The sequence below is a fragment of the Saccostrea cucullata genome, unplaced genomic scaffold (genome assembly GCF_032062105.1).
Source record: "Saccostrea cucullata isolate Sc308-1 unplaced genomic scaffold, CSIRO_AGI_Scuc_v1 ctg3229, whole genome shotgun sequence".
Classification (NCBI taxonomy): Eukaryota; Metazoa; Mollusca; class Bivalvia; order Ostreida; family Ostreidae; genus Saccostrea; species Saccostrea cuccullata.
Window position 1 is genome coordinate 134,676 of NW_026925664.1, and position 14,775 is coordinate 149,450.

At 32.0% G+C, this 14,775-nt stretch overlaps 1 protein-coding gene across 1 annotated transcript; it reads left to right on the plus strand.

Moving 5' to 3' along the window:
• The first annotated feature begins 1,886 nt into the window (after positions 1–1,886).
• Positions 1,887–3,842, plus strand: LOC134269540 (myb-like protein X). The gene is made up of 2 exons (XM_062751742.1): positions 1,887–1,976; positions 2,292–3,842. The coding sequence occupies exons 1-2, from the start codon at positions 1,934–1,936 to the stop codon at positions 3,614–3,616; spliced, it is 1,368 nt and encodes a 455-aa protein (XP_062607726.1). The 5' UTR covers positions 1,887–1,933; the 3' UTR covers positions 3,617–3,842.
• Positions 3,843–14,775: the final 10,933 nt, after the last annotated feature.

Below are 14,775 nucleotides of genomic sequence, written 5' to 3' on the forward strand. Positions count from 1 at the left end.
TTTGTCCTTGCTGTAAACTTTAATTGGAACGTCATAAAAAACCCTTTTTTCGTATTTATTTGTTTTAAATAATCTTGATAAATTCCCTTCTAAACGAGCTGATATTTTAGTCAATATACAGTAGATTAATTGCTTGTTGGTATTGAAAAAGGTAACCTCTTCTAATGCAGTAAAATTATTAAGATTGGGTTATTTAAAATAATGGTTATCCAACGGACTTTTTCTCAGAAGTAAGATATTTTAAATCGTCTTGTTAAAGGAAATCTATTAATAGGTTTGAAAAATCCCGAAGTTATATTTAAATCTCCAACGGTTTTTAAAAGGCTGTTATATCAAGATAACAAACATGTAGATAAGGAGATACGTGCATTTTTTATCTTTTGATAGGATTGTGATCTGTATTTTTTTCACAATATTAAAATTACATCCTACGTACACTTCTTACACATAATGTGCTATTTTTCCTCTTCTGTCAAATTTCAGACCTTTACAATACTACTTACATCACGGAATCGAATAAGTATTTTTAAAAACGCCCATTCTATTGATTTAAATGCAATCTTTTCATAAGGTTGTCCTTTAAACACTGGGTACTTTCTGAAATCAGTTTCCTGTATTCTAACCTGTACTTTCACTTCAATTTCTTTGTAACTGAAATCATCCCATATAAACATTTGTTAATCAGATAAAATCTAGGTAAAATTAGAAGAGACCGCGTCATCTTTACAGGTAGGTACTCCATCACTATCTTTTACAATTAATTACAAATTTTAGAAAGATGGAAAAATTAATTAAAAAGTAGAGATATTCATTGAAAAATGTATACTAATGAAGAGTTGTAGATATGAGGAATATGAAAGGCATTGGCAAAATATTTGTGATGTATTGTAAGCAATAGAGTTACATATACATGTATATATATACCATGTAACTTATATGAGAGATTTTATATATTCTTTGTGTTATTATCTGTAATAAAAGAATTGTTTTTTCTTGCTGACCCCCCTTTTTTGGTCTTTTCTCTTAAAAACAACTTTTCACATTTTATAAGTATAATTAAGTATTGTGAGTAGATCTGATGTACGTGTATACAATATTATGATGAAATTACCATAAATGTACATGTGAAAGTGCTATATCAATACAAAAAAGTAGAGATATACCGGTAGTTAATATGTGAATTTAATGTCAATCCTTGCACTTATTGTTGTAAATTTATATGAGTAACCGAGTATAATTTTTTTTTTTTTTTTTTTTTTTTACATTTTTTAAGAACAATCCTAACATTCCTTCTCTTGGATAAAATTTGTTTTCATCTTCAGGAAAGCTGTGTGATAAATACATGAATTGTATTTAATAAAATATCGATCTGTATTAAATGTCAAAAATTTTAATTTCAAATAATTGAAATTCAATTTTAGGACGTTACGTATATCAAGAGGGCTAAAAGTTTCCTTTTTCGCGGTTTTGTTGTATGCTGCTTATACTTTTATTCGTTATGTTTGCATAATTGCAATATAAATACAAAAAAGCACATTAAAAATACCTTAAATAATTTTGATTATTAAGCCGTTAATGGTTCTTTTCATCTGGTATTGGTATTTGTTCAAACCTTATGTAACGAATTTAAATTAAATACTCATCTTAAATATGAATTTCCTCTCTTTTGCCACGCAATAAAACTCTGAAGCCGCCATATAAAATCTACCAATATTATTAACATAACTTGCTACACTGCACTAGTTATTTGAGCAAGAACTATTGAATGCCAAATTTTACATCAGGTAAAGTAACATGTTTTTATCATAAATACAAGAAATCCTGCCTTCAGACCTAATAATTTAATCGACGAGTGTTAATAACAAATTACTGGGTATGTGAGTCCTCCTTGAATTTGTTTTATTTCAATGTTTCAGATACCATAAGACTCAATATGGATTTTGACACTCAACAATCGGCGGTGAACAAACGCAAGCGTATGTATATGAATAAAAATATAGTTAAGGAATAATATTGTTTGGATGATATAAATTAAATTAGATAATACGAATGATTTTTGAGGAAGTAACATGAGACCATGGAGACTTAATATATTGAGGTATGACTCAATAAAGTTGGGGTTATTCTGAAACATACGATTTATGAAACGGTATATTGCAATTTTTCGATCTTTCTTGACATTGTGATGTACTTGAAAGAACATTAAATTACAATTTCAAAAAAATATAGTTTTCTTATCTCTTTTGTACTTTGAAATGTCTAGATATTTAAATAAATGATTTAAACAACAGGGTCTTGCAATGAGGAACGTGAATTTGAAGCAAAGAAACTGAAGCTTCAATCTGACACAGATCTGAATGGTTCACTACAACCTCCAATTTATCATGGAAAGGAAATTTCTCTCGAACAACAAGTATTCGAAACCCAGCCAATCAAAATCGAGTCCGAAAATGACGATCAGCAAGCAAGAGGAAATAAGGACGACTTGGATTCTGATTGTTTTAGAGAAATAGATGAATCTGTTGACGAGTCCAGTCACGGTAAAGAAATATTATTTAATCCTGTAGAAATATTAACCTTTGGATCCGAAACTACTTCTTCGACAAACTTAATAGATGTCAAAGAAGATAAAGATGGAAATTGCATTGAACATGCAGAGGATTCCAAAAAAACCTATATACCAATTGAAGTAAGCAGCACAAAAAACTTCGAAAATGAAAATAAAAATCAAGCACAATCGCCAAAATACATAGAAAAGCAGTTTGAAAATCTCTCAAGAGAATCAAGCCCAATTTCCTTTTGGGATGAGAATTCAAGTGCTATGGTCTCCAAACCAGAAACTACTATTTCAATACAACTGCAAGTACCAGAAAACAAAGAGAACGAATATGTAAGTAATCAAGGAGATGCCAGCCAAGTCTCCAAATGCAATGAAGGCTCATTTGATTCAGAAATACTGAGCGAAAAAGAGTCTTCTAAAAATTACGACATTTATATTGAAAAAGATGGCGATACAAATGTAAGCGAATCAACGTTGATTGTCAAAGAAATAGTTATTGAAGAAAACGGACCAGCCCCTGAAAGTCTCGACCACTCAGAAAGAAAGGAGGAGGTCAGTGGGTCTTTGGAGAAAAATGATGATGGCACTAAAGACAGGAATGACCCTAAAGATAAGGACGATTCCGAAAAATATTTGTACAGGTTACTTCGACCTGAAGAAACTTATAATTATGGAATCTTCCCCAAAAATAGACATTCCAGTACAAGCCTTGAAGACCATGTTCGTAGTGGTTCTAGTAGCAATATAAGGTCAAAGTTCATTTCCTGCTCTAAATCGTTAGACAAGATCAGGCTATTTGCCGGAATGATCCGGAGAAGCTTGCGTCACGAGTTAAGGCACATTGTGCGAATTGACCGCACCCTCATGGGAAGCGATTTAGAGGAAATAGATCTCACTGACACAAGCGTCCGAGAAACACGCCTCATGAGTGAAAGATCAAGAAAAAACTCATTAAGATTTGAAGAGATTATATTGGTTCCGACAGAATGCATACCTGCTGCAAGCGTTAAGAGGATTGGCCATGTCCAGAATGGCTCTATTCATATTGATGATTAAAAATCCAATAGATATCTACGATACCACATATGAAAAAAAAAAACAAAATTGGTAACGAAATAGTGAAGATGCCTTCTGTTTTCATTGTGACATTAAACGATATGTGTGATTTTTCAAGCTTTAATAATTTTTTTTTCTTAACAAGTTTATATTATTAATGCATAAAAATATGCTATTTATTTTATTATAATTTATTTATTTATTTTCTTTAAATTAGAAATACTCTCCTACAAATGAAAGAAATTTTGCATTTCCTTTTCTTTTTGTTGTGTGACTGTGATATTAATAAAGAAATTAAATAACAATTGCATGTATTTTGACTTTGTTTCTGTTTGTCATTTACAAACTTAAGATAACTTTAAATAAAATTCATAGTTTTACCTGCGGAATTGTAAGGATGTATAGAGATATCGAACAGTATTCAAGCTCAAAAAGTCCATAAAACTATACAAAAAGGAGCAGAAAAAACACAAAAAAACAGAGGTGGAAAAAGATGTTATTGGACAGTAAGCATCCCCTGCCGATCGGTCTCACATGCTGTGTGCTTTTAGTAGATAAGGATAAAACATTGGACAGTCAGTATATAAATAATGCCTAATAATTAGTATGAAAAACATCAGTCAGCAATTAACTTAAGGAACCTCTCTACACCTTGCAAAATAATTTTTGGAAGATTTACCCCCCCCCCCCCCCAGGAAAAAGGTTCAAACACAACACAGTATAAGTGAGCAGAAATAACTATTGTTTTCTACCATACAGAGAACACACATGTAAATAGCACGTTCAATTTATTTATTATCTTGGCCCTTTAAAATTCTAAAAATACTTGAATTATTAAGAAACATCAATAATATACTGTAAATTTCTATTTATGTATTGGAATTAAGATTGAAGTGTAGATAACTCTTACTGCAGAAAAATGCAATAGAATTATAGTTCTTTAGTGTGCAGTGTAGAGGGGATTCTTAACGAAATAATGTATTTGCTGATAAGGTTTTTGTAACGTCCTTAGAAATTACGAAATGATGACTTTATACGAGACTGCCAAAATTTTAATTTGTTTCATCAACTTGTTGTCAACAACATACCTTGTTTTGGAAATTACACATACGTAGAGCATGCGGTCTTGTGTACAGGTTACTTAATATGAGCCCCGTGTGTAGGTGATGAAGGTATATTGCTGTATTAGTATGGGAGTAGACGATTGAAGTCCTCTTAAGAGTCGAGTTATGGCCCTTGTCATGGGCGACAGACTTTTCTGGTCGCTCCGAGTATTTTGAATTTATTTGCTTATTTTTTCCTTGTCTGGAACGATGTATGCTGTTCAATTAGTGTAATTAAGTGTTGTGGTTCATCTGCCGCATCTAAATACAACTAACTGTAAGTATCAAATTATCTTATCTTGAACATTGAAAATCAAAACAGATAGTAGTTAGTGAACCTAACTGAACAATACTCAGCAATACGCGGTATGCAGAAGGTTCAGAAAATCTGTCAAAACACTTTTCGACAAAGTTTAACTAGGCTGTAACTCACAAAGATGTACTAGAGAGTGTAAAAGAAAAGATTGATATTGAAAACGTAAAACCAACTCAAGTTACAGCGAAAGACTGTATCCCGCTAAAAGGTGGGCAAACAAAAGAAAAAAAACGTTAATGTGTGGGGTAACAGTAAAATATAATTAAACGGTATCGTTGTTCGAGCCTGTCAAACAAATGTGACAATTAAAGATGCCCCTATTAAACTATCAGACTCTTTCATGACTATAAATATGATGCAATTTCATTACAACGTACATGCAGCAGTAGGCAGCATCAGACATGGCACTATTAATAACACAGCTTTTTTTTTTAAATAAAAATGCACATGACACTTGCAAATATTAAACTGTGCACCTACTCCACCAAACAAGATAAAATTTGGAGATCATGAGGGCAGAATCTTAGCAGAGAACACTCGCACGAAATGACCTTATTGCGGAGAATCTGTTCACCCCGAGTAAAAATGTTATCATTAACTCACAAGCAAAGGAATTTGCTTTCATTATAACAAACACGATCATTTAGCTAAAGAATTTGAAAATATAAAAATTGTGTGAAGATATCTTAAAGAAGAAGGTCACAGCTAGGAAAGCTGCGAGACACTTTGTGAAAAAAAAATGCTACAAAAGAAATGATGACTTAAAACAAGACTACTGATATCTTTGTTTCAGCAAATTATTTGTCAATCATTTTCCCCGGGAAAAGTTTATCAACATATACTCAAATTATTTTTTATGAATTCTTTCAACAAATTGTGAAAATATAGTAAATATATTCAAAAGTCCTGAAAAAACATGAGTCAATTTTAACATAAAATTGACACTTTTAAGTAATACAATGTATCTATAAATGTACATCATATAACCCTAGTTTTGATGTTCTTTTTTGAATATTTAAGATAATGGTAAATTCAGCAAAAGTTTAAGACTTTAAATGAATTTTATTGCTTACTATATTTTCAATGCCAGAAAAATTATATTTTGTGATTGCAGAAAGGTCAAATAATTGATAATTGCGAAGTAATATGAAACTTTTTCTTAGTCACAATTTTTAAATGTCTTTTTAAAATAGATTTATGATTCATTTTGTTCCATGCTTTATCTGGATAAAAACATTGGTGAGGAAATGTAGAAAATGTAATTTTTAATGAAGACACAAATGTCAGTGAAAAAAAGGTCATTTTAATGTACTATAGCGCCAAAATTAACAATGACCCCATTTTTTATTTGATTTTCGATTAAGCTATGTGTATAGAAACTAAAAATATACTTGATAAAAAAGTTTAAGACTTTAAATATCAGAAGTTACCTCGTTAAATAATGTTAACTTCATACCGTTACAGTATATTTAATACCAAAGTCATGACGTTATACCAATGCAATGAATTACCCTATTTTCTACTTAATTCTGCTAAAGTCGTAAAGTACGGGAAAAACAAACTTGAAAGTGATTATGACGTAATAATGGATTGAGCACAAAAGGATTGAAACGTAAAATGGTTTGTGAACAGGACAAGAAATGTTATTTACGTTTTTTGTTAAACCCTGCACACATCACTGTACTGTGACTGACTGACAATATTGCAGCGGTGTTTTTTTTTTATCTTTCATACACTTCTACTCTAAATTTCATTGATTAAAGTCAAAAAATTTTATACAGTTAGATTATAATTACCTGATAAAGTACATTTTCCATTATAATTCAATATGGAATACTATAGCAACATATAAGTCGTGATTTTATACCGCAACTTTGCTAAAAAGGTTAACTTCAAATCTGTGCCCATGCGCACCCATTTAACACCTCAACATCAATAAAAACAAATCCATTTAAGAGCTAGTAAATATGATTTCGAAGAACGTAGGATATGAAATGATATCAATTGGGGTAAATCCGATATATAATTTCGATCACTGGTAAAATAGCGGAATATAATAAAAAAAAATTATTATTAAGATTATCGTATATACAACTCCTAGGCCAATTGCAACCTTTTAATTTCCTTTTCCTGTCACATAAATATATTTTGTTAATTTTTTTTAAAATCATTTTATTTTAATATTAGCAGAACATGTGCTTTATATTGTTCCAAACTTTGATGAATATATATAAAACCCGAAAATATTTTTTTTAAAACTTACTCCGAGCTCTAGAGCTCTATTCTAGAGCAGTCGCTTCAACCTTTTGGTCTGGCGGGCGTCTTGAAGGCGTCATTTGAGAGGCTGAGAGGCCTCCCAGGGAGAAGCCTGGGTTGGTGTCTTTGGAGAACGGGAAAAGACTATTAAAGAGGCAGGAATGTAGCGGTCAGCTTTGTACGATCGCCGGTAGTTAGATATCTCTGTTGGTAGGAATGTGGCGGTCAGCTGGGTACGATCGCCGGTAGTTAGATATCTCTGTTTGATAGGAATGTGGCGGTCAGACGGGTACGATCGCCGGTAGATAGATATCTCTGCTGGGGAGAAATGTGGTGGTCAGCCGGGTACGATCGCCGGTAGAAGGATTTTGAGATAACCAACAGTATTCAATCTCAAAGTCCATAAAACAATACAAATGAGGAGCAGAGCAAACACGGACCTCCGAAACATCAGAGGTTGGATCAGGTGCCCTGGAGGTGTGAGCATTCCTGCTGACCGGATACACCCGCCGTGTGCTTCTTGTCATGATCGGGAAATAACGGAAAAATCCGTCGTCAATTCAGTGTATAAATAATGAACTAACAATTAGTATGAAAAACGTCCGTCAGGATTTGACTCAATGATAAATTGTATTTGCTGACAAGGTCATTGTATCGGCCATAGAACTTACGAAATGATGACTTTAAACGAGACTGCTGATATTTTTATTTCATCAACTTGTTTGTCAGTAATGTACTTTGTTTTAGAAATTGTTCATACGTAGAGCATGCTCTTGCGTATTGAATCAACTGAGAATATATATACTCCGTATGTACATAATGGAGGTTTATTGCTGCATAAGCTGACGATAGACACGTTAAAGTCATCACGTTTATCATGTAGCTTGCTTGTTAGCACGTGAAAGATGTATGCAATTTATTGTTACTAGCACAGAAAATCAGGCAATGTGATATTCAGATGTTAGAATTTCGAATTTAAAAAGCAACCCTTCATTATATTTTCTAATGTGAATTAGATAGGTATGATAGTACTTTATACAATTATTGACTTTTGATGAGGTCTACTCGTGACTATATATACGGATCTGATCAGGTATTAGTTGACCGAGGCCGAAGTCATGAGTAGACCAAATTCAAAAGTCAATAACCGTTTTATTAAATGATTAGGAATTTTACAAAACTTTTGACACTTTCATTCTTGTGTCCATCAAATATAAACATCCATAATATAATGTAGGGTGTAACAACACTTTTTTACATGTTGATATACTTCAACAGCTTAACAAATAGTAGTTTGAAATTAAAAACATTATTATTAAACAATAAATACTCAACCAATTACTTTCAAAAGTGTTAAATTTCCTTCGTAATGGCGTCTGACATGTTTACATTCACACCGACACATGCTTTGAATCATGCAATCTGATTGGTCGAAAAAGCTGTAAAAATAATCTATGGTTGGTCAAGAGGGAAATCCCGAATAAACCCTATATGAGGTGAAGGCACTCTGAGGTACATCTCAGGAAAAGGCGTCTAGACCAATCAGAGAGCACCAAAATTCCTGATCATTTAATAAAAAAATTTATCGACTGATTTCAAGGGCAACATGCGTTTTGTCGGACCCTAGAACCAAACTGTCTGCCCGATGCCTAACAATGATCTATTTTTCGCATTTTTTGCGACCATTTTTAATTTGCAAAATATAAAACACGCAGAAATTACCGGTATGTCAGCTATAATGTGACATAAAGACATTATCATTTTAAACAAAAAAAATCTTCAATCGCAAAAAATGACTTACGCAAAATAAAAAAAACTGTACTTATTTACCCTTTTTTTGCAAAATTTTCAACACGCGAAAAAAAAAACGGACATACGGTATAAAATCCTCCTTAACAATCTGTTTTCTTTTCTAGTAGCTAGTAGATGAATGTCCTAATACAGTGTATTACATTTCAATAGCGCTGATACAATAATATTCACGACATTCCTATTCCAATTTAAAACGAATTCTTGTTCGTTAAATTTACCTCAAATGTTTTATAAATAGGATAAAGTTGGAGGTAAAGATCCTGTGTTTGCAGAAAGAGATTTGTGGTCTTTCATCTCCCAAAAATGTCCAAATTTCCTCAAACATTATTATACATATCAAGTGCATCCACATACCACAAATTATAACTCCCTAATTATCAATTATTAATTTCCTAGCATTTTAGATAGACGTACACAACGAATTTGCTTTTTTATAAGCACTTGCTTGAAAAGAACTGAAACCTTTGATGTCAGAGCAATTGACGCCTAAAATCGCCGACCAAAATAAACATATTGAGAAATTCTCATTTTAAATCTTCGAAACTTTAAGAATTTTGATCCTCACTATCAACAACTTTTAAATGGCTGAATTTAATACTTTAATATCTTTATAAGCTAATAATTTTAAACAAATTCGTCGACAGCGGAATTGAGTTACAAAACTTTTAAGAATTAAGTGCTGTTAAAACTATCAATATTACATTTTTCTAAGCTTTTTAAGACTTTAAAATTAAATGGTTATAATCACTTAAATTATAGACAAAAGTGCAGATACATCTGCGTAGACAAGTTCTTAATTTAACGTCTTTCTCGTTCATAACCCAGCACACAAAATAGAATTTTTTTTTGTTAGTCGTGGTCTGGCAGACACCAAAATAAATCTTTCCTAATGACTTTTCCAGGAAAAATAACGTATTTAATATTCTTATTTGCATAGATAATTAATCAAATTTTGAAATTTTGACACAAGCACTCTAAATGTTTAAGTTATTTTAAGTAATATCTATTTGTATTTCACCAAACCCCTTGCCAAGATCATATCCATAAATCGAGGCAGTATTTGATATCGATCCCGATGCAAATTCTTATGTACCTCCGCTTCGCACAAGACAAGGCCCACACACACACACGATTGTGCTACCATTATACCCTCCAACTTTGTTGCAAGTGAATAAATTTTTCGTGGATAATAGAACAAGGCAAAGACAGTGTATAATTTTGCTTTTTTATTTCGAATATTGTCAGTATTGCGCCGAGAGCATTTTGAAAAAAAAATGTTCTTATAAATAATACATATTATTTCTTTATGCAAGCAAAACTCGGCGATTGCAGATTGTGCATCCAATTTCATTATAACCGCGGTGTAATTATCTTCAACATCTCGAAGCAGAAGCACTGACTTTTACAGTTGGCTGTTTACATCTACTTGGACATTAAACATTCACATCTACGGAAGTACAGAATTAATATCGGAAAAAACTCCTTTCATTTTTTTAACGTTTGTCAACTCGAAGGGGAAAAGACCATGAATATACGCCGAAAAATGGAGAGGACAGCGAAGAGGAATAGTTAAAAACTCAAAACTTCGATTGAATGGTACCGTCACGGTAGCTTAGCCGGTAGACTGCTCGTTCTGAATTCGAATCTCGGTCGCGACTGCCTTAAATCGATATAAAAAATTGGTAGCAACTGTTTCTTCGCCATACGCTCGGCTCTGTAAAATGAAGGTTGCGGGTCCTTCGGAAGAGACCTTAAAAGTCGAGGCTCAATGTCACGGTAGACTTTGGAACGATAAAGATCCCGCATTGCTCAATGGTCGTAAGTGCCGAGCAAAGGTCAAAATGTGAAGCCCTATTTATGATTGACATACTTTCGAATGGGACGTAAAAAAAAATGTACAATCAATCAACCGAATAGGTAAAATTTGTAAATAATAATAATAAAAAAGGATTTATAAATTTTTGTTCCTTTTTTTAAATAAATGTTATATAGAATCCTCCTAAATAATCTGTTTTCTTTTCTAGTAGCCAGTACGTGAATGTCCTAAGACAGTGTATATTACATTTCAATGGCGCTCATGCAATGATATTTATGACATTAAAAAGAATTCTTGTTTGTTAAATTTACCTCAAATGATTTATAAATAGGACAAAATTGGGGGTAAAGTCCCTGTGTTTGCTGAAAAACGTTTCTCGTCTTCCACCTCCCAAAAATGTCCAAATTTCTTCAAACATTATTTTACACATATGTGCATCCACATACCACAAATTATAACTCCTTAACTATCAATTATTTATTTCCTAGCATTTTTGATAGGCGTACGCAACGACTTTGCTTTGTTTTATAAGCACTTGCTTGAAAAGAACTGAGACCGTTGATGTCAGAGCAATTGGCGCCTAAAATCGCCGACCAAAATAAGCATATTGAAAAATTCTTATTTTAAATCTTCGAAACTTCAAGAATTTTGTTCCTCTATCAACAACTTTTAAAAGGCTGAATTTAATACTTTAATATCCTTACTTTCAGAATTTTCTGTCATAAGACTTTTAAAAATAACTAAAACACCCATAAAAGACATATCTTTGCAGGTTAATTTTCATACGAAAGGTCTCAACAGCACATACCTCTAAAAACCCAACAGCCAAAATTGAACATGAAGATATGTGATATCAATATTTCTTGTAGTTATGCACCAAATCAAATTAAATTTATGTTAAAACTTATGAAAAAAATATTCATTTGCCTAGAGAATATTTTCAAATCTTTACTGCAAAACATTAACAAATTGATTTTGAATCTGTCCATGTCTTTAAAAGAAAAAAATCTCAATAATGTCTTCATTTTTTATAATTCTCAAATATCCAACCTGTATTAGATGCCATTTTTACTTTAAAACTATTAAAAATTATATCTAATGTTAACAAAAATACATAATTTATTTGGTTGGCACAAAAAAATGTCTCTGGAATTTTAACAAAACAGCCTTTTGAAGACGTATACCCCCATTTTTGGAATACCAATTTTTTCAATTATTCATTGCAAAATTTTTAAAAAGAAATAATTAAATGGATTATATAGGCTTTAAATCAATAAGAATAGATCTCAGGTTAGTTTGACTGAACAAAAAGAAAATTAAAAAGATTTAGGTCCACAAAAGCAATTAAGAATCTTGTGTCTGTGTATGTACTATAAATGACATATTGATTTTCTTATAGACAGATTTTGTGCAAATTTAATTTCCATAAATAATGTATATTAAATGCTTTGTATGCACAATAACACTATAATAAATAAAAATATAATCAATGTTCGTTTTCAATCACCCAAAAAGGTTTAATATTAATAGACAAGTGAAAATCAGAATTTTATATTGATGTGTAAAATTAGAACCGGATCCGTAAAAGTGTGGGCCTTCCTTAATACTTTAATATCTTCAAAAGCCAATAATTTTAAACAAATTCGTCCACAGCGGAATTGAATTATAAATCTTTTAAGCATAAAGTGCTGTTAAAATTATCAATATTATATTTTTCTAAGCTTTTTAAGACTTTAAAATTAAATGATTATAATCACTTAAATTATGGGAAAAAAGCAGATATATCTGCGTAGACCAGTTCTTAATTTATTGTCTTTCTCGTTTATTACCCAGCACACAAATATAGATTTTTTTTGTTAGTCGTGGTCTGGCAGACACCAAAATAATTCTTTCCTAATGACTTTTCCAGGTAAAATAACGTATTTAATATTCTTATTTGCATAGATAATTAATCACATTTTGAAATTTTGATACAAGCACTCTAAATGTTTAAGTTATTTTAAGTAATATCTATTTGTATTTCACCAAACCCCTTGCCAAGATCATATCCATAAATCAAGGCAGTATTTGATATCGATCCCGATGCAAATTCCTATGTACCTCCTCTTCGCACAAGACAAGGCCCCCCCCCCCCCACACACACACACACACACACACGATTGTGCTACCATTATACCCTCCAACTTTGTTGCAAGTGAATAAAATTTTAGTGGATAATAGAACAAGGCAAAGACAGTGTATAATTTTGCACTTTTATTTCGAATATTGTCAGTATTGCGCCGAGAGCTTTTTGTAAAATGTTGTTCTTGTTAACGATATATATTTTATCAAAATTTCTATGTAGCACTCAAAAGAATTTAATAATTTCTCATGCTTCATTTAGATTTTAAATTAAAAAGATACTTAAAATGTTTGCATTTTCTTGACAACACTCTTAGAATAATGGAATGATCCTCTCTCCAAGCCCTCCTTTTTATGTTTCTCAAAGTTTCATATTACATCTGAACATATGGGTATTTTTTGGATTTTACTAAAGCTTACTCCTGTAAATGTTTAAGTATTTCTACTCTCTTTAATTATTCGTGTATTAATTAAGAAATAAATAACAAGTTTATAAACTTCAGTGGGAATTGAAGTGGGTCGGTCACGTGATCAAATCCTGTGAAGGCCGAAGGCCTTCTCAGAAGATTTGATCATCACTTCAATTCCCATTGAAGTTTATAAACTTGTTATTTATTACTTATATATACATTTGAGACAGACAATTGAATGTTTTCGAATTTAAATTATTGCACTAACCATCCGTCGTAGATTTTGAAAAATGACGCAAGGTGTAAATCGGCTTGCATGGCGGTTACGCTTCGAATTCATTAGGCCAAGGAATCTATTTCGAGGGGAATATTTTGTGAAAGGCTACTTTTGATCAGTAATAGTGAACAGATTGTTGTCTGGGAATATTTTATTCGTGAAAAATGATAGTCAATGCTGAAAAGACACAAGAAACACGTCCGAAGTTTGAGGATAAAAAGTTGGAGGAATTTCGGTCGCTGGAAAGGGATGGATGGATCCGATGGACTGAGACACTTGTCCGAGACAGTTAATTTGCAATTTGATCAAAAACATTCCACGGTTTCAGTATCTAAAGGCATACTTATCGTAAAACACTGATAAACAAACACGGAGACACTGGCGACAGCTTTACATTGAACTACGAAAACGCCGAGGTGTTTGGCAGCTGTTCATGGCATGATTGCAAAGACATTTTCCAACAGATTTACACATTTATCGTGAGTAAAATTTAAAGATAAAATAAAAGTTTATCATGAAAATTTAACCAAAGGTCTATCCAAAAAATAAGGATGAACGTTAGAGACTGTGCAGCTGACAAAAGTGAAGAAAAATGTAAACAAACGCTAGGCACCTAGTTTTCTCTATGTACACAGGTTGAATCGATAGCCCCAAAACTGTATGAAATACTTGTTTACATTTAAAATAAAAGATTTATCATTTTACTTGCTTATTTTATTCATTTTTATACATGAAAAGCAAGTAGAGCAGGTCATTTTATAATTTATGTACCGGTAGATATTATTGCGCCGCGTGATTAGGTCACGTATTGACCTCTGACCTCTGACAAACTTCATACAGAATTGAAGATATTTTCTCTCTGTATGTTTATATAATGGAGAGATACCACAAATGTATATATTTCAAAAACAATATGGTCGGAGACATTTTTGTATTTAATTGTAGAATTTGTAATAAAAGTGGGTTTTTAGCTCACCTGAGCCGAAGGCTCAAGTGAGCTTTTCTGATCAAAATTTGTCCGTTGTCTGTCCTCGTCGTTGTCGTCGTC

Bases quoted from the DNA above. Each gene is read 5' to 3' on its own strand.
- LOC134269540 (XM_062751742.1), top strand. From the start codon at position 1,934: ATGGATTTTGACACTCAACAATCGGCGGTGAACAAACGCAAGC. The intron at 1,977-2,291 runs GTATGTATATGA...TTTAAACAACAG, and splicing joins GGCGGTGAACAAACGCAAGC to GGTCTTGCAATGAGGAACGT.